Source organism: Drosophila sulfurigaster, chromosome 2R (genome assembly GCF_023558435.1).
Source record: "Drosophila sulfurigaster albostrigata strain 15112-1811.04 chromosome 2R, ASM2355843v2, whole genome shotgun sequence".
Lineage (NCBI taxonomy): Eukaryota > Metazoa > Arthropoda > Insecta > Diptera > Drosophilidae > Drosophila > Drosophila sulfurigaster.
This window is the reverse complement of record NC_084882.1, coordinates 24,209,444-24,230,107: the sequence shown is the minus strand read 5'-3', so window position 1 is coordinate 24,230,107 and position 20,664 is coordinate 24,209,444. Positions and strand designations below refer to the sequence as shown.

The window sequence follows — 20,664 nt, the reverse complement described above, 5'->3', positions numbered from 1 at the left end:
ATACCCCTCCAGACACACTCCCCCGCACTTCCCCCACACCGTATTAACTGAAGCCATTTTGCAATTAAAAAGTTTTTCTGTCTTGCTCTCGTCTCAGAGCCATTTCGACATTGTCATCATTACGCAATTTGAGCAGCTAAGTGCGACGCGTCGTATGCGTAATATGTCAATGATTGGACACTTTACGTTGACACGGATACGTGCAATACCTTTGGGGGCCAACAAACGTAACTTTTTGTAGCAAAATTGAAAGACACTCTATTGCACTTGAGTATTGCCCAAAGCATTTTCAAACGGCAGTTGACCCAAGTAAATGCCAAGAAAAGCTTCGAGTGAAGAACTCCCACGTAAAAGGTCATTTTTAAGTAGTTTCGTTGCGACTTTGACATGCCTAACGTTGCAAATTAAATAACTTAATTGGAAATTTGTTTGCACAAACTTGCTTCATACTGCATGCAAATGAACATTCCATAAACATTTGTAACAATTAAAAACTGTATAATTTCTGTTGCAAAATTCCAGGAATTTCATTTCAATTTAATCCAAATTAATCTTATTAAAATTCCAACTTCTTTTTCTCATTACAAAGTGAAATCTCAGTTTTAGGCAGAAATGTAATTTAATAATTTGCCAAAGAGATTTCTTTTCACAATTAAAAAGAAAACTTAGTTTTAGGTAGAAATTTAATTTAAAAATTGGCAATGGGAAATCTTTGTAATCATAGAAAATATGCTTCAAGAAAAAACTTTGCAATTGTGAAAATTTGTGAAAATTCGTGGAAAATATCGTGCCTACAGCTGAAAAAGTTGAACAAAAGAGAAAAATGTTGCACGGCAAAAAGGATTATGGCACGTACGTGTGCCACACGGCTTCCGGGCGTTGCACGTAGCCAGCGGGCGCAGTTAGGCAAGGGCGTGCAACTATTTCTCAGAGTGTGCTAGTGTGTGTGTGTGACTCTGTATGTGTGTGCTGTTGTTGGCTGGTATTAATTTCTTGCTGCTTGTTGATTCCCGAGCACATTCTTATTGCTGTCGCTGTTGTTGTCTCGGACGTGTTTGCGGCAGTTTGTTGTATTGTCTTGTTTGTTCATTTGTATCTGTTGTCTGTGTATGTGCGAGTGTGTGTGTGTGTGTCGTTGTCCTGTTTTCATTATTAATACGTTGCCTGCTTTTGTTTACGACACTTTTGCACTTTTTGTTCGTCATCTTTGCAAAGTTCTCGTTCTCGTGCTGCTGACACAAATTATTCTTGTTGACACATAAAAATTGTTAACCCTTTTTTTGTTTTTTTTTTTCATTTTTTTTGGTTGCCTGTTGCCAAAATGAAAAATGACAATAGATGATAAAATGCGCTTAGTTTTTTGTTGTTATTCTCGCTACGTGTTTTGGACATTTTGTTGTATTTCTTTTTGTGGGCGTGCGACATTGATGAATATGGGTCAAATTGCAGTGCAATTTACTCCAACATCTGGCAAAACTGAATAAATATTTCGCCAGCTGTGCCAGAAAGTTTTGCTGAACACCGAACGATGCCTCCTCGATACACGCCCACTTTTATTATGCACTTAACACATTATAATTGCATTTTAATTGTACTTTTATATTGGCAATAAATTTGACATTATTTAAATGCTGCACGTTTTTCCGACACATTTCCGAAAAACTTTTTTCTGCAGTCGCGTTTTCTGCTCTAACGCCGCCGCCGCCGCTGCCTCATCAGCTCATTTGGCTAATAGAGTTTAGCAGTGGGCGCTAATGAAGCATAGTTGGGAGATTGGAAGCAGCTTCAATTAGTCCTACTTTCTACGCCCGTTTAACTCCCGCCTCGCTGGCCATTAAAACTAATGGCAGTTGGCTGCGCCCAATGCCCTGAAAGCAAAACGCCCAGTCAACAAGCCAACCAGGCAACCAAGTCGATGAGCCGACCAAGCTGACCAACCATACAGTCGGATATATCATTTGACCAACAAGCCAAATAGCCAAAAAACCCAGTGCACACACAAACACACACAACCGAAATAAAACATAAAAAATATAGTACGTATAAGATGGAAAAAAAGAGAGTGGGGAAAGAGCAAAGTTTTTGGCTCGCATGTTGGCAAAACCTGCGGTCACAAAAGAGCTGTAAATTAAAATTTACTCGACATGAAATTGAAGCGCCACAGCGCTGCGTGGCGCTCTTTTGCTCACTCTACTGTACTGTACTCTCTACTCAGCAGAGAGCTCAGCTCAGTAGGAAAAAACTACTTTTTTCGTACTCTTTTATACCCTACACACCCAGTGAAAATGCGCGAAACAAAGAGTTTAATATATGTATAGGAAACTGTTTTCAAAATGTTCCATATATAATATTAATAAATATAAATAATAATTAAGTAGAAAGTAAATTATATTCAGGATGAATTTAGACTCCTTCTTCGCTTTTACGTAATTTTGCATTTAAGGGCCACACTGCATATAGCATTAAGAATTCACACAAAATGACACATAAAAATAAATAAAAACTGTGAAAAACTATATGAAGTAAAACTTCATCCTTGATTTTACGCATTTTTGTACTTAACGGTCACTTTTCATTTAGCATTAAAATCCACATAGAAAATGACACTCAACAAAAAATATATAAATATTATGAATATAGTTAAACTTCTTCCTCACTTTTACGTATTTTGCACTTAACAGTCACATTGCATTTAGCATTAGAATTCAGGCAAAAGAACACACAAAAAATTAACTAGAAAAATGATAATACAAAAGAGGCTTTTCGCTACTCACAGCCAACTTCTGCGTGCTCAGTTGCGGCCGCTAAGTGAGATAGACAACTGCTGCTAGGTATCTCATTGTGCTTCACACGTGAGGAAAAACACTTTTACTTTTTTTATTTGCAGTTGCTTTGCCATTTCCGGCTGATGCCCGAGAGGACGAGGTGCAGCAGTGGGATCAGTGGGCCAAGGGAGGGAAAGAGGCGCATTCAATGTTGCATTCAAAGGCGCTGTAACAAATATTGAAATGCATATGAGTCCAAGCCTCCCCCCACCAAAAAAAAGAGAAAAAATGAATATGGAATATGGTAAGCATAATGGAGCATTAAGTATCTTTAGTATGGACAAGAAAAAATACAATACGTAATATTTTAAAAGCATGCACGCATTGTGAATTATTTTACATATACGCAATCTTTTAAGTATGACACAGCAAAATAAATATTATCAGTACTGATTGGTGGTAAATGCAAAAAGAGTGTATGAATAAATAATCTGAAATTGCACAATATGCAGACCTTTAAATGCATCTAAAGAAAACATGAAAGGAGATGCATTTTTTCTCCTTTCAAATATTATGCAATCAATTAAATTTACAATTTAAATTCAAGTTCCTTGAGAGCGGCAATAAATTGATTGCACGTTTCCGAATGTTTCAATTTAACTGGCTGAGCGCGTGCACTCAAATTCGAATTCAAATTCCAGGCATCTCATTAGAAACCGCATTGCATTCGGCCCCAACTATGAGCATAGCTCATCTGGAATTCGTGGCAGTCGAGCAACCTGTTTGGACGGCCTGGCTATGGCAATGGCTATGGCTATGGCGATGGCGATTGGATTGGAGAACCGTCCGTTGCTTTTATATGTATGCATTTCGACTGCTGTTCGTTTGCAGCTCGTTCAACATCAAGCTTCTTTTTTTCTTCTTTTTGTTGCTGAGTTTGTGTGTGTGTTTTTTGTGCCGTTTTTCAGCTGGTTGTGTTTGCGGCTACTGCCCAACGGGCTCGTATTTTACGTGGTTAAAGTTTTACGCTACGGCAGACTGACAGGCAAAGGCAAAGCAGATTTACCAGGCCCCGCCCTTGCCCCCTTGCTTGGTCGTCTCCATCAAGCCTCGTCCGGACGCATGGCACGCGCACAGATTAAGCGCCCAAAATGCTGCAGCTTTTGCGTGGTTTGAAGCACCAAGCAGAAAGGGAACAACGACAGCAACAACAACAACAAATTCACATAAAATGTGCCCATAAAAAGAGAGAAATTAGGAAACCAATGCGACAGCATTTTGTTTCAATCAATTATCTCGCCGAGCCTTTTTTATTTTGTATTCGAAGCCACAATTTGCCTATAAACGGCAATTTCCGCAGCGATTATTCAATGCTAAAAAAAAAGCATAACATAAATATGTGCAGGGTAGTACATTTTATAGCAATAGCAATTAAAACGAGTGCGCCAGGCATCAATCAACAGAACTTGATAGGAACTTAGGAAATACCATATAGCAATTGGAATTTAGGGGGCGATATAAAAACTGAGTTAGATCCTGATGCAGTAAACAAAAAATATGGATAAAATGCTTGCATAAATTTCAAATTGAATTTTTCAGAGCAAGGCTGAAGATCGAAACATAACAAGAATAGATAAAACAAGAAAGAAAGCTACAGTCGAGTGTGCTCAACTGTGAGATACTAATAATATACCCTACCCATTTTAAATAAAAGTAGGCGGTTTTGCCCATACAAAAGTATGTCTTTAATAACTTCCACAATTTTTATCTGATCGCAATCAATTTTTCAGGAATCATAAAGACTATACTTATTATTGTATATACCAAAATTTGCAGCTCTAGCTTTTCGCTTGTTATTCGATTTTTTGATTTGCGGGTGCGGAAGTGGGCGTGGCAAAATTGGAAACAAACTTGATCCGCGTGCAAACATAACAAATGCTGTCGAAAAAATTATAGCAATATCTCTTACAGTCTCTGAGACCTAGGTGTTCATATGGACACACGGACAGATAAACAGACGGACATGGATAGATGATAGTCTCGGCTATTGATGCTGATCAAGAATATATATACTTTATAAGGTCAGAGATGCCTCCTTCTACCTGTTACATACATTTCCTGTCGGCACAAAGTTATAATACCCTTCTACCCTATGGTTAGCGGGTATAAAAACATAAATTGTAGATTGCATCACTCTAACTAATTGTAATTAATATACAAATTTCATTCATATTAAATCAAGCATAAGTAAACATGCTAACAAACTCTAATAAATACAAAAAAGTGAATAATCGAAGTCATTGAATAATAAATAGACTTGCCAATATGTGTGAAACATGTTAACTAAGAAATTGTTTTTTACGTCAGATGTTAACCATCATTCTATAAAATTTCGATTTATATTAAATCATACATGCATAAACTTCTAAAGCACATGTAGATAATAATGTTTATAAAAAGTTTTCATAACTATGAATAGTTGAAATATTTTAGTTATTTAGTAATACATAGTTTATCCAATAACTGTCAAGCGTGTTTACCTAGTTTGTGTACCTTTTTTCGAAAATATTTTTAACAAATATTTTGCTCATCTGACACGCCCGATTTGTGTATGCGATGGTAGTTTATTTAACAATTTTGTTTTTATAGCAAATATTTATGCACAATGTCTGTCAACTTGACTGCAATTTATTTGTCAAAGGGACAGGCAGCTGTTGGTTGTCGGATGCCACGCCCAAACGCCCCCCACGGATTAGACGGATTTATCGCGTACAGACAAATAAATAGTTTTAGCGCAACAACATTTTTCCCATAGGAGCAGATTCTATGGCATAAACCGTATTATCAAGCGCAAAATATGCATCTAAAAAATGTTCAAATTCTCCCAAAAATATTTGCATAAAAAATGATTGTTTTCTTTTTAAATAGTTGCCGCATTGTGTTCAGTTACTAGGTGTTAAGTGGCTATATCAAATATGCCATAAATAAATATCATATTAAGAACATGGAATTAAATAAAAAGTTTGGTTGTATCAACGTGTCAATTAAATAAAGCAATCCATACCAATAAATTAAGAATTTAATTTGTATGTCGATTTCAAATTGCAGCCCACTTAATCAGTGTCATTTGTTAATGTTAATGGGGTTCTTTACCTTTACTTAACTTAATTTAGAAGGTACTAAATAAGCTACTGCCTAATACAGCGTGGTAATAATGAATTTACATCGGAGTATTCATCCTCGTTATCTCGTCCAACTTGTCCCCGCTTGCTCCACATGGGGCGCAGAAGGATTGGTAAATGAAATTTTGTAATTTGTCCACCTCCCAACAAACACATGTGACGAATGTCGAAATACACAGATGACATGTTGTGAGTTAATTGAATTGTTGTTTTGTTTCGTTTCGTTTTGTTTTGTTTGGCCAATTAAAGCGACAACTGCTGACATAAGCTGCGTATTGGTTATTGATTTCTTTCCTCTAATAAAACTTTTGAGAATCTCAACACACATTATCTATCTAAACTATGTTGCAAAAAAGAAGAATATAGAGCGTACACGATTGAGCTATAAGAATAGTTTAAGAATTACATGTATTTTTTGTGTTAATAGTCTTTTATTTAAGTTTATATAGTTTCTTGTGTCGAAGAACATTGGGCAGTTAAATACACTATGCTGTATTAACATCGGAAACAAACGCTGATGATAATGATACCAAAATTTCAAATTCGTTAGTGTATCAGACAATGATATTTCTAAAAACATTATACATATTTCACGATATTTCTGTCAATCTTAGCTTGACAAATTCTTTATAACGAATTAAACTTAATACTAAATTTCCACCAACGATCTAGCGTGGATTTTATGTCTTATCTGATAACAAAATTCAAAATTGGTTTACACAATGCGTTAAATGAAAATTCGTTTTGCAAATGCTTAATATAATACCGCATAATACGCAACTTTTTCTTGAAATGTATAAAATAGAACGCTCTTAAGCGGCAGATTTTTCTCCAAATTCTATAAAATGTTATGCTTTTCTCCTAAGCAATGATATACTAAACAAAATTGGAATACACAAGATTCGCTTACAAATCTTGCGCGTTGGGATGGAGGTGACTGCAGCTCGGCTGCTCATCGCTTTGCTGCTGCTCAACTCCGATTCCCTCGCTGAGATTAATAGACGCTTCAACCATATACTGAGAGTTGGACGCAATGCTCTCCTCGTAGTTCGTTGGGTCTGGGGAGTAAAGGGGCGCAGCTCCCATTTCGCCTACTTGGCCCACGTAATCATCTTCATCGTTGTCGCTGTCGTAGAGATAATCTTGTCCACCCAAATCAATGAGAACGCGACGCAAATAACGCAGTTCTTCTTGGGCACGTGACACTTTGCGTTCCAGCGCTTTCATTTGGGACTGCGGAATTAGGGGACATCCGATGGTGTGCAAAATTTCCAATTGAGGATCGATGGGCAGCGGTTTGAGATCAACAAGTTGCTGCAATATTTCCAATAGCCGCGGCAATACTCCGTGTTCATTAAGATATTTCGTATATTTCTCCTCACGTGCCAACATTTTTTTTTTTATTGTATTCGGATCGTTGTTTGGCAAAAACGCGTGTTCATAAAATTACGAGAAATTTTGCAATCGCACGAAATGAAAATAACTGTAAAAGTTAGTGGCGCCAGTAATACGCAATTTTTGGCATTACAAAAAGCGGTTGGCAGCTCTCATTGAAAGCAGTGTTTGACAACGCTACAACTACGCATCTACTGAATATTTAAATAATGACAAAAAATATTTAAGATAATTTTTAAAAGATATAACAAATGCAATTAATTTTTGATAATTTAATATTTAAATAATTTGATGTATACTTATTACAAATCATTTAGAAAAAAGTGTGGCAGTAAATTAAGAAGATACAATAGCTCATCACTCGCTCGTTGCGGAAATAGTATACATTGGCATACTATAAAAATATATAAAAGCCAACGGTATATTTGCCGTTTAAGTATACGGTCACTCTGTTGTGAAATATAGTGAGTCGTGCGAGTTGTTTTATTTGTCGAATTTGTTATTTAATTAAAAATCGAGCAGTGACAAATACAAAATTAGCGCTTATCCAAGTGAATCCACTATCACAATGTCTTTTTTCGTTTGGCACACCAACAACGAACGCCGCCACAGCGCCCGCAACAGGCGGCTTTAGTTTTGGCGCGCGACCCGCAACCAGCGCCCCGCCCCCCGCCTTTGGTGCAGCAACAGCTACATCGAGTCTAGCCGGAGCAGCTAACGCTGCCATCGGAGGAGCAGCACCCAATTTCAGTTTCAATGCGGGGCAAGTTGGTGCAGCGCCTACGCTCAGCTTTGGTTCACCAGCAGCAACTGCAGCTGCTCCAGCGTCGACTGGACTCGCGTTGCCTGCCTTTGGCAGTACCACAACAGCGGCAGCGCCCGCTTTCGGAGCACCTGCCGCTGCACCGGCGTTTGGAGCAGCAGCGCCCGCCTTTGGCGCCACAGCAGCTCCTGCTTTTGGTGCAGCAACTGCAGCGCCTGCTTTGGTGCAGCAACTGCTGCGCCTGCTTTCGGTGCACCGGCCACATCAACGGCTTCGGCGCGCTGCTTTTGCGTGCACCGGCCAACGGCTGTGGCAACGGCTTTCGGTGCGCCTGCAGCTGCGCCCGCCTTCGGAGCTCCTGCAGCTAGCTCAGCATTTGGAGCGCCGGCTCCCGCGTTTGGCACCGCAACCGCAACCGTAGCGCCTTCATTTAGCTTTTCTACGCCGGCAACAAGCGCACCAACCACAGCACCGCCCGCCTTTGGTGCGACAGCCATGCCAACACTGGGCACTGCTGCTGGCGTCGGTGCATTCTCCTTTAACAAACCCCAAGCAACAACGGCGGCTAGCTTGAACTTCAATACAACCACAACGACAGCAACAGCGCAGCCTTTTAATGCCAGCCTGCGTCTGGGTGGCACCAACACTCTGGCAGCAGCTCCCGCTAGTGGCGGCATCTTTGGCAAACCGCTGACAACTGGCGCTCAGCCGGCGGCAGCGCCGCCAGCATTTGTTGGTCTCGGCGGCATCGATGTGAGTGCAACGCAGCCGAAGCTGGGCGACAACAAACAGGATGGAATCAAGGTAAATTGTATACGTAACAAATGAGTTTTTCAAGATATCCATATAACAATGAATTCAACTAAAATCGTCTCATTTTCCCAACAGATTAAGGAAACACAAGTGCCTGATGAGATTGTCAAGACAGTGGACGCACTCAAGGCGCACATCAAGCAGCAGAAAACCATTTCCTCGGACATTGGACGCACCTCGACCTCGAAGCTAAGCAACGTGAGTCACGAGATCACCAATCTGCGCTGGCTTCTGCAAAACGTGGCCAATACGGTGGATGCCAACAATCGACAGATCAAACAGCTGCGCAGCGAAACAGCCAAGGCTATTCAATCACTGGAGATGGCGCAACGCACACAGGACACTCCTGCTGGTCTGCAGTTTGAGAACAGCGCACCCTTCCAGTACTTTCAGTGCCTGGTGGCCAAGTACGAGGAGGATCTGATAGCATTCCGGCAGCAAATCGCGCTAACCGAGAGTCACATGCATGCTTTGGCAAACCCACAAAGTGTTTCACCCGAAGATCTGAAGCGCGGCTTTCGACAAATCAATGAATCATTTGTCTCACTGGCTGGGCGACAGCATGAGCTGCATCAGCGCGTAGAGGAACAGAAGGAGCACTATTTAAATCTGCGACGCTATCGACTGCGCGATGCCACCAATGTGTTTGCCAGCATCGATAATCCGCCTGAACCGTTGAACGAACCACAGCGCATTAGTAGCGGTCCAACGCCCTTCTCCAACATCTCGGCCATTAGCACACTAAACAAAAGCTATGCATCCGCTTCAGCGGCAACGTCGGCCAATGCAACCGCCTCCAAATCGATGGATAGATGGTAATCTCGACTATGTATTGCCATGGATAGTTTTTAGTTGTTTTATGGAAAGGAAATGCCAATAAAGTTATTATTCATGCGATTCCTCACAGCTATAATTGTGCTTGTGATTAGATAGCAGGAGGCATCTTTGATTCTGCTAGAAAATGCACACCATTTCTAAGTATTTATGTAGAATAGAATATATTTCAACCCAATTGATATCAAGCTGTTGACCAACAACAAATGCAGCTCTTGAATGCAGCCGTCTTATTTCTTGACCACTTGGATGACATCCTCGTCAGCCATCACATGGGCAATACCCACACGCTGAGGCGAGTATTTCGTTGATGTGCCCCAGACAAGAGCGTATTTGAATTGCGCAGCCAGAGTTCTGTGAATGGCATGGCAAACATGCTCCACGCTGACGCCCTGCAGAAAGGAAATATGAATTAAATAACCAATAGAACAGTTAGCTAATTATTTTAACTTACCTTCCGCAAGATTAAACCATCATCAAAGTCTGGCGGTGCACCAGGCTTCTTAGTGTACACACGAATCAGTTGTAAAGCCTCCCAGAGTGCCTCCAGCATGTAATCCAAGTTCAACTTCATGTTACAGCTGACGACAATGGAGTGCGGCTGTTTGGCCAGCCGATCCACCTCCTCAATGGAGATCTGATCAATCTTATTATACACATACAAACAAGGCAGATAGACGCGATTGGCCGTGACTACATCAATGAACTCATCCTCTGTGCAATCCTCTCGGAACAAAACCTCAGCATTGAAGATCTTAAATGAATGCAGAATCATTTGCACCATTTTCTCGCTGCAGCGCGTCAAGGCGCAGGTCGAATTGAAGCTGAGGCCGCCGCCCTTTTTCTGTTTGAAGTAAATGTTTGGTTTCCGTTTATTCAGCCTTATGCCAACGGATTCCAACTCCCTTTCGAGTAACTCCCGATGAACATTCGGCTTCGTGGCATCCAACATCATCAGTACCAAATCCGCAGTACGTGCCACGGCGATAACCTGACGACCACGACCCTTGCCCTGAGCGGCACCTTCAATGATACCCGGCAAATCGAGCAGCTGTATGTTGGCTCCTTGGTACTCGATGACACCGGGAATACAGGTGAGCGTGGTGAACTCGTAGTTGGCTATGGAGTAGAAGATTAGAGAGGTATTTGAAGAGTGTAGCCCTCAACTCACCTGCTTCCGACTCCGTTTTCGTCAGTGTGGATAACATTGTGGACTTGCCCACACTGGGGAATCCAATGAGCGCCACTCGCGCATCTCCGCTCTTGAGCACATCAAAGCCCTCGCCCTTTTCTCCTTTCTTTGACGGTTCCAACAGCTGCGAGCGATATTTTGCCAATTTAGCCTTCAGCAGACCCAAATGATATTCAGTGGCTGCAGCAAATACAAATAGAAAACGCAAGTCAAGTGAATTCTAACCCTAAATTCCGATGCCAACATTGCGAATTGTGACGCCGTGTTGTCTGCGCCGGTTTTTGTTGCAGACAATTTACTCACCTTTGTTCTTTTGCGTGCGTGCGATTTCACGCTCGATCTCAGCAATCTTCTCTAGAATGCCCATGCTGTTGTTTGTGTGTGTCGTGGATGGAACAGCATTAAGTTAATAACAAATATTCGGGAAGCTATTTTGCACTTGTTGTTGTTTTAAAGTAGTGCCGAGCCATGGAACAGCGTGACCGCAGTCCGCGTTGCCAAATATACGTGATTCAGTTGCACATTATACTAAAAAATGCTCAACCTATATTAATACAAGCTGGTTACACTTGGTGAAGTAGCTTGCAAATTTTAAAATAATATAGTAAGTTTTATAAATGTTTTTGTTCACAAAATAAATTATAAAATAATATTTTTTAAAAGATTTAAAACAAACAGTCGCATGTCTGCTTCAAACCGCATTACCGCAAAACAATTAAAAATACTAGAAATTGGATTGTTTGTATATTTGCTGTATATTTCCGGTTGCGGTCATGCTGCATTCAAATATTTAAAAAGAGTGAATACAAAATACGCACTGTTAAGTTTAATATTTAATTGTAATTAAAAATTCATAAAATATACACAAATACACACATGTAAATACTGTTACAATTACGCGAAACAGCCACACACAATAATGACGATCGATTAATTACAATAGGTGTGAATAGAGTAGAGAGGAGGATAGAGTTAGTTCGTTTTTTGTTTTGTTTTCAAGTGTTTTGTTTTGTTTTGTGTTTAATTGGCATAAAAGCCAATACCATCGTTGCCCATAAACTCAGTCCAACGTTGTGCATCAATGTGATCCAGCTCCGAACACACCTCACCCGGTTGCAGTGAGCGACAGCTACATGTTATGCTAATCCTAGTGATGATCAATTGGGATTCATATTTTGGCAACGCGGGATCCGCGTCCACGAGACGCTCACTCAGGCACTGCTTTAGAAATTGCTTGCGCAGCACACGCAAATTATCGGCGGTATAGCCTGTCACACAAATACCGTAAATATAGTCATGAATTTATATACAGTTACAGAAATTAATAACTCACTTTTGTAGGCGCTTATTTTCTCCTCGACGCAGCTTAGATCCTGCGGCGAGAATAACGGTGGATACGCCTCAGATTCGCGTATGTTGAGCACAAAGACAAAGTCCAGCGTAGAAGTGACATTACTAAGCGCCTTGAGCAGCACACCTGTCGATGAAATGGATGCCAAATACCAATCAGCAGGCGATGGAACCTCTGGCGTCGCAGTCACATCCTCTCCAGCATTGTTATCTAAAGTGGAAGCACTGCTACTGCTACTGGTGGCAGGCTCATTGCGACGCTGTCGCTTGCGACGACGGCGACTGGAACTGGTGACCGCGGCAGCTGCTTCTGCAGCACGCTCTTGTGCCTCATTGTCTAGCTCCAGATCCCACAAACTAAGTGGCGATTGAGCCGACAGCGGTTGACTTGTGGTGCTTGTGCTGCTCGTGGTCGTAGTCGAGTCCAGCGTATCGCTGCGCACATCGCGATTGTTGCCACTGGGATATTTGCTGCGCAAGTGAATCGGACGATCGTTTTGCTCGGAGACCTGTGGCAGCTCATCGTTATAGACCAGCTCGTACTCCTCGGGCAAGCGCATGGGATTTGGATTCTCAGCTGGCAGCTGCAGCGGGTCATAGTCCTTCTGTAATGTAAGCCTAATTACTTATTCTTTATAATTTCATGAGTATAACTTACAAATTCCTTGTAGGGCTCCTTGATGTAGCCACCTGCAAAAGCAGGCAACTCATTGTCCGCATCCGCTTCCGGCAACATTTCTGGCAATGTGTGCTTGTGATGCTTAACATGCTTGACTGGCAACTGCTGCTGCTGTTGCAATTGCTGCTGCTGCTGTTCGACTGCATCATTGGCACCAACAACTTGACGCAGCAGCTGCTCCCGATTTGCCAGCAGTTTCTTAAGCAACTTGGGATGCTTCAGTGGCGACTGTTTACCCGTTGCCGCGGGCCTTTGTGTGCGATTCAGCTGCACCTCCAAGTCATCGGTGCTAAATAGCACAGCACCCGGTGGCTCAATGTGCCGGGCAATAGCATAGAGCTTGAGCACCGTGGATTCGTTATAACGCAGGCGACAGGTGTCCGCTCGAGCCTGCAAAATAATGTCACTGTCGGGCACAAACTCGTAGGCATCGCGTGCATTGGGTTTGTTGCGACACTGCAACTGCCAGTGCAAAAAGAAGTCGCCGCCAAAGCTCTGGGAAATGGAGACGCCACCCAACAGACTGCTAGCACCGCCTGCATCTGTCATCATGGCATTGAGCAGCGGCTGCCCGGTGTTGCCATCGAGGATGGTGGTCTGCGAATAGTAATAGACGGGAAAGCCTGGCCCCGTGTTGTACTTGACCATGAAATCTGTAACGTTGTCGTGATTGAAATGCCCCGGCACAATGGCGCTAACGCATTCGCTCGCCGGGAATGTATAGTTCCACATCATGCTGTAGTTGCGACCATCATAGGCATAGACGCTGCTATTGAAGGCAGCCACAACCACATCCGTGACACCATCTCCATTGATATCCGTCAATACTGCGGGCACCATCAAACCCGAACGCTGCTGTTGATGCAAGGGCGTAAAGTGCTTCTCGCTGGTGTGCGCCATCAGCGACAGCAGACGCAGACTGTAGATGCCACCCGGTGTATTCTGACCACCGGTGATCATCAACAGCAGCTCAGTGCCATCGCTCTTGGTCAAAAGCTGGATGGGCACAAACATCTCTTCGCGATGTGGCGTCGGTATACTGCGAATCACTTTGCCCGTCTTGCCCGAGATGAGCTTGATGTGGCCAGCTTTGGACTCTTCACGCTCCTCCAGATGGGCAGCTATAATCTCGGGCACCTCATCGCCGTCCAAGTCACGCAGCACATTAATCGTATAGAGATCCATAACAATGGGTGAATTTGTTTCCACCTCTAGCTCATGGAAAGTCCAGATAACCTGGCCAGTGCGTCCATTGATGGCATAGATCATCTGCAAAACCAAATTGTTATGAAAATTGAGTCCTTTTATGAGTTTCTGCAACTTACGCCCAGTCTGCCGGCCGCCAAGCAGTCCATGCCACCATCGCGATCAATGTCTGCATTGCAGTGCAGCGAAAACACATTCGCCACGCTCCACGATTGCCACAGAATGCTGCCATCGCGACCATTGAGCGCCACAACGCCACCCTCGCAGGGCACATCGTCGCCCTGTTGCGCGGACTTGCAACGGGGCAGTGGAATGCCCTCATAGTGTATGTTATCATCGACGCCATAGCCAAAGATGACATCCTTGATGCCATCGCCGTTCAGATCAGCCGCTCTCAACGGACTCTCGCTGTTCATTCTGGGCATGCTGCGTGTCCAGAGTTTCTGCACTCGAATCTGCGTGCAGGGCACAAATTCACTGCCCATGGAGCTGCCATAACTGATCTGAGCGGTGGCCAATGCGCCCAAATGTTCGCCACGATTCCACCAATGATGTATATTCTGTATGGGAGATGGGAACAGTGTCAACATCAAGGCCGCCAAGCTGAGCAGCGCGCAGAGCACAGTCAATGCAGCGAGGACGTAGCAAAAGGACTCCCAGCATCTGCAGCAGCGGCGACGTTTGTGCTGTTTCATAATGGGCGTGGAGCTGCTGCCCGATCCGGAGCTGTGCTTGCGACGTGGCGCCATCAAGGGACGCTTCAGACCCTGCTCCTCGCTGCGCTGTAATTGCAAGCAAGACATCGAGTTAGGGAAAGTTCAACTAGGTCTCAAAAAGCAATAACTCTTTTTGTTTACACTAATCAAATTGCAATTCAATAAATCAAGAGAATTGACAAATATTTTTGATGAATAACAAAGTAAATTCAAAATTGTCAAAATGTGAAGCAATAAAACACATAGAAAATTAACCAAGTTATCATAAAATGTAAGTTTCAAAAAAAGTGTTAAGTCAAAGGCAACTTTGAATGAAATAATAATTAGTTTAAGTTTCCAAATTTCAATTGCAATTCATAAAGAATAAATTGCAATGAATGTACAATGAATGTAAATGAATGAATATAACGACATTAAATTGATTTATTTGCAAAGAGTGAAATTCGTATGCGGCATCGATTTTAAATTAAAGAAAACTTTTATCAACTCCCTTAATTAATACAGCATATTTTCTCGCAGTTACAAAGAAAGGAATATTGAATTCCCACGAACATAATATTGAATATGCATTAAATTGTGACTCACCTTGGCGGATCGGGCGTCCTTAATGAACACCTCATCGTCGACATCATCGCTTATGTCCTCATCAATCGAAGAGTCCCGTATGGCGATGCGCTTGGATGGCACATATGGTCGCAGTTTGATCATCTTGGGCCACGCGTCCAAATTCTCGGCGCCCGGCGCCTGAGCCTTTATGCCAAGCGCCGCCTATAATGTGCGTTAATAATTCTTATTTTTAATACAAACACCACAAATTTTTGGTTTAATGCATTTTCTTTGCGTATCTTTTGGGATGTTGTGTGTGTGTTTTGCAGCACGAAATGCAGTTCAACGATGCGCGTCTCCTGACTGTGTAAAAATCAATAACGACGTCACGATGCTGCCAGTGCTCAGCTGGCCCGATGGCAACGAGTCTGCGCAGTTGCCCGCTTGCGAGTCATCCCCTCAGCACCCTGCTGGAGACACCCCCTTGCTGCCGACAACCACCCAAAGTTTATATCAGAATGAACCGCACACGTGTTTTTTCTGTTTTTTCGGAGGGGGCCGAACTGGCGGCTACAGGTTTGTTTATCAACAATGGCGACAATGACGCAGCAATCGTCTCCACCTGAGCGCTCTCTCTCGCTCTTACTCTCTCTCTCGGTGTGGCAACTGTTGCTTGCCTTGGCCACCGGCATCCCTCCCCCAAATGTACAACCCACTGGCAATTCGCCCAAGTTCCTAATGTGGTGTGGAACGAATCCCGCAGCGCATAAACTTCCTTATTAACCATTTCGAACGGCAGTTCAATGGCCTCACTTGGCGCTTTTCATGAATGAACCGAGCGAGTCTCGATGTCTGGAGTGGAGTTTCTCCGCTTAGGGGTTGACTGTTGCTTCTTGTTGCTTTCTTCAATGCCTTGCAACTTTCCATTCAACACACTTCCGCAATATGTTTATGTGGGTCACAGTTTTGTTTTTGCTTCTGCTGCTGCTTGACAACGCATGTTTCCACATGACTTTTGTGTTTTGTGTGGCGCGCTTATTAATTTTTGAATAGATTATGTTTGTCGCACGCATGAAGTGTAGCTCTAGATCTGCGCAGATTGGCTGCTCTATAAATATTGCATTAATATTACCGAGCTTGAATTATCTTAACGCGACCTTCACTTGTTTTTATAGATATTTCCTTGACGTCACACAAAGGCATCATATTTTAAATGTGAATTCAGAATTTATTTTTGCGAAATTTCAATGACGTAATGCTTGCAAAAAGTTCTGTACAACAACAACAACAATAACAATTATTACAAAATTACAACTATTCAAGTTAAAAGCGTGGCAAACCTTTACGTTTCGTTTGCAATGCCCACGTTTTTCGCTCCTCGTTGCCGCCTTGCTGCCATCAGCAGAAACTTGAGAGCACCACTTAGGCCGAGGCAGAGGGTGGCACTGGATAAAGGGGGGAGATTGAAAAGCGTGTGCACTACGAGACTCTCACAGCCCCACCAAGTACTTAGGTCAGGTCCAAAAGCAGCGCCAAGCTCGACTGCATTCGAATAAACTATAGAAAAATCAGCGGCTTTTTATAGCAGACCAACTACTAAGGGGCGGAGGGATGAAGGAAGGGTGGGGCAAGAATCTACGGCAACTTACTTAAGTGTGTTATTATCGCATCAGAGATAATTTAATAACGATGCTGATTCTTCTACTCGTTGCTGTTGTTGTTGTTGTTGTGGTTGCTGCTGCTGTTGCGGCAACGGAAGGCCAAAGGATGTGTTGCTGAAGTGTTGCGGCAAAGGCGTTGAGTGCTTGTAGCTTGTGCTTGTGGGCGTGCCCAAAAGGCCGCATTCTCAGCATCATCACCGAAGGATGAGGAATCGAATATACAATACTCGTGTGTGTGGTGTGTACAGTCAGTCAGTGTACAGACAACATTTAATATATACAGCTCAGCTGCTTCAAGGTTGCAGATTGCCTTGTCCTCCAGCCAGGTGGCGACAAGGCGCGATGCGTTTTAATTATAGCTTCACTAAGCAACTGTGTTCCGCTTGAATTGGCGTGTTTTTGGTAACTCAATTAGATGCATTCCATAAAAAGCGAAAATATTTTATACATTTAGTGTTGGTTATGAAAATGAATACCGTTTAAGAATTTTGTAAGATGGATTTGTACGTGTTTTTTCTTTGCAAATTCGAATGAAATTTTTTAAAATTGTATTTATTTTCCATTAATTTACATATGTATATTTGTTTGTTCCAATTTGCATTCCTTTTATTATTAATTATTCTTCCTACGTATTTCGTATTTCCTCAGATTGTTTTATTAACTTACATCTATTTGTTTGTTACTATTAACTCGACTTATTACTATTTATATTTTCTCTTGATATTCAAATTTTTGAATACATATGGGATATATTTTAAATTGCTAAATTCTTAATTATTATTTTTGTGTATACGTATTGTATACGTTATTTTTGCGTGTATTTTTTCCACTTCATTTACTTTTTTTGATATTACTAGTCCTATTATAATTAATTATTCTCATTTTTAAATACTTACCATCAATATTGTAATAGGTGACGAGTACTTTGTCGAATTAGAAACACCAGCACGTTATTGCTGTTTTGATCTTGGTTTTAGAATGATTTATTCTTTTGATAATTTGCTTTGCTTATCCTAAGTACATAATAAGGCATATCGCGCCGAAGCCGTCGATGCCGGCAGTAGAGCGGCTGCATACATATTTGTATATAACATATTATATACTATAAGAATATGCGATAAGGCATATTATCGAAAAAGAGAGTCTCAAGTCTCAAGTCACACTCGAGTTGGAATGTTTATGTAAACCAATAAAGTGTTGCTGTTTAATTGATATGCATAACAGCAACGAAATGTTGCTGTTTAATATTGTTTATGCTTTGGTACAGTGTACCCTCGATATATGCCCATACTACAATACCCTTATGTTCATTTAGTAATGAAGATTCTTATGTTTGAAATATCCTTATTTAGTAGATTTTTATTTAGATGATTTGTATGTATAAATTAATGTCTATTTTATATTCTCCCCAAAGACTTTACTCTTTTCATTACATCGCTTCATATTCGATGTTTTTCGACACGTTTTGCTCACAATCTCGCTGGATTATCAGTGGATTGACTGCCATTAGTCGCCATTTGGCATTTTCGTTTATCCCTGGCCAATGCAATGCAAGTGCAGCAAAATGTTGGCATTGTTGCTGCTGCTGCGGCAAGTCGACCCTTGGGAGGCACTTCAGAAGTTGTTAGCTTGTTAGTCGTCGCTTCGAAACAAGCCAATTGATTGGAAAAACTACAGAAAAGGTTTCAGTTTTTCACGCTAGAAATTCGTTCGTTACACTTCAGCGAATCAATAAGCTAATGCGGCACTGCTGAAATCTGGCTAAAAGTAGGGATCGAGAGGAGAGGAGACGAGAGAGCCCCAGCTCATTATTACAATACGAATTGCAATTACAATGACGAAGAAGATGACGACGATGACGACAGAGCCCGAGCAGATTATGTAGAAAGGCAATGCCAAAGTACTCGACGAAATTATGTTAAGTGACTATGCCAAGAACAAACAGACAGATACTATACACTATATATAGTATGCTGTATATGTGTGTGTGTGTGTACACTCATACACACGCATTCACACAGTCTTCCCAGCTGACTGTATTAAAGACTTTTTCTTAGTTTTCCCCCCTAGATGTTCTAAGGCCTTTCACTTTTACATAGTGTGCAAAGGTTTTCAGCAACTCAACCACAATGTCTCAATAGCACACACACACATACACTAACACACAGTTACACACACAGGGACATCGAGACACATTCTATGAGTGCTGTCACTGCATCTTGTATCCAGCCAGCATTCTGCGCCTTTCGTTGGTGAATTTCGCCATCGTTTCGCCTTGCCTGGCAACGTTTTAAATTCAAATTCCTTTCGTTCTAACCGTCAGTTGTCAGCGACGCCTCGAACGGCAAAGACGTTCAGATCGGCCATAAATTACAACCATAATTAACTCAATATATACTAAGTGTTGCCAAAATAATCAATTCAACTAAATAATTAATATTACTAAAATATATTTTATTGTGCAATAAAAACATTTCAAAAATATCAAAAATAATCAACAGAAATGTTTTAAATAATTGAAATCACACGCAAAATGTTGCTTTTGGCAGTGTCTAGATGATGTTATATAATCGTTGCTAAGATTTGATAATCCGTGAAATCTACAGCAATTTGTGCCAGAATTGTTTAATCTCAGAAAACTAACGTGAAACTCAATTTTTAAAGGACTTAAACTTTTCAGTATGTACCATATTTTTAAACTTTTTTTTAGAACTTTTTCTACTAGCCACAAAATAATTTTATTATGTTACTCTCATATATTTCTTTAATGTGAAGAATTTTAAAATATTCAGATCGTTTCCATATTTTTTTCGGTTTGAAGTTTTTTTTAAAATTTTTTTTTTTAATTTTTTAGGTACAAACGTACTTATCGTTCTAAAATTATCAAAGAAATTTCAAGTTACAGAAGGAAATCGGCCAGTTAATACTTAAGTTTGCTTAAATTATGTAATTATAAATATTATAGCATTCTACGCATAATAAAACACAAAGAAAAGTAACTACCTTGCTCAAAAAAAAAAAATAATAAGAGTCATATGTAATGGAAATATAAAATAAGGTTTCAAATTTTAACACATTTTCTCAAAGAAATCTAAAAAAAAAAAACAAACTACAAAAGAACCAAGGCGGCTTTAAATAATTGAATACATTTTATATTCACAAGAATTAAAATATTTTTATATTGAATTTGCTAAGAATTGAAGATTTGTTAGTTTATGAATTAAAGCAAGTAAGAAAGCTACAGTAGAGTGTGCTCGACTGTGAGATACCCGCAACCCATTTTGAGCAAAGGCAAAATAATGCGAAATTATTCTTAAAACTTACCAAATGATTTACCGCAAAAAAAGGAAAAAATTACCATAGGCTATAGCGATGAAGTACTAAATTTTATATATACCATAGAGATGAAAAATAACATATTGTCAGCCAAAACAGCTAAGATCTGAGTAGGTGTAATTTACCATACAGAAGTATTTCTTACTTTATACTTTTCTCCTCATCAAGACCTGCATATTGTAAAAGAAGAGTCATTTTGCATTGTGTCTAGAAACAATTAAATATA

The 20,664-nt window shown here is 41.0% G+C and overlaps 4 protein-coding genes across 5 annotated transcripts; 1 reads left to right on the top strand and 3 right to left on the bottom strand.

Annotated features, from left to right (window-relative positions):
* Positions 1–6,507: 6,507 nt before the first annotated feature.
* LOC133838054 (uncharacterized) lies at positions 6,508–7,444 on the bottom strand. Its single transcript, XM_062269004.1, has one exon. It carries the CDS (start codon positions 7,337–7,339, stop codon positions 6,854–6,856), a length of 486 nt encoding a protein of 161 aa, XP_062124988.1. The 5' UTR covers positions 7,340–7,444; the 3' UTR covers positions 6,508–6,853.
* A 739-nt stretch (positions 7,445–8,183) lies between these two features.
* Positions 8,184–9,822, top strand: LOC133836405 (nuclear pore complex protein Nup58). Its single transcript, XM_062266878.1, has 3 exons — positions 8,184–8,379; positions 8,428–8,909; positions 8,994–9,822. Exons 2-3 carry the CDS (start codon positions 8,601–8,603, stop codon positions 9,735–9,737), a joined length of 1,053 nt encoding a protein of 350 aa, XP_062122862.1. The 5' UTR covers positions 8,184–8,379; positions 8,428–8,600; the 3' UTR covers positions 9,738–9,822.
* Positions 9,823–9,897: 75 nt separating this feature from the next.
* On the bottom strand, positions 9,898–11,432 carry LOC133836403 (developmentally-regulated GTP-binding protein 2). Its single transcript, XM_062266877.1, has 4 exons — positions 11,248–11,432; positions 10,924–11,124; positions 10,207–10,871; positions 9,898–10,144 (listed from the first exon to the last, which is right to left on the bottom strand). The coding sequence occupies exons 1-4, from the start codon at positions 11,309–11,311 to the stop codon at positions 9,983–9,985; spliced, it is 1,092 nt and encodes a 363-aa protein (XP_062122861.1). The 5' UTR covers positions 11,312–11,432; the 3' UTR covers positions 9,898–9,982.
* A 332-nt stretch (positions 11,433–11,764) lies between these two features.
* On the bottom strand, positions 11,765–15,911 carry LOC133836955 (uncharacterized). 2 transcript variants are annotated; one of them, XM_062267585.1, is made up of 5 exons: positions 15,481–15,911; positions 14,299–14,961; positions 12,953–14,242; positions 12,278–12,896; positions 11,765–12,212 (listed from the first exon to the last, which is right to left on the bottom strand). In XM_062267585.1, exons 1-5 carry the CDS (start codon positions 15,601–15,603, stop codon positions 11,965–11,967), a joined length of 2,943 nt encoding a protein of 980 aa, XP_062123569.1. In that variant the 5' UTR covers positions 15,604–15,911; the 3' UTR covers positions 11,765–11,964. The 2 variants fall into 2 exon arrangements, with proteins under 2 accessions (XP_062123569.1, XP_062123568.1); XM_062267584.1 differs by having other exon boundaries at positions 12,278–12,899; positions 15,481–15,903.
* Between the last annotated feature and the right edge of the window lie 4,753 nt (positions 15,912–20,664).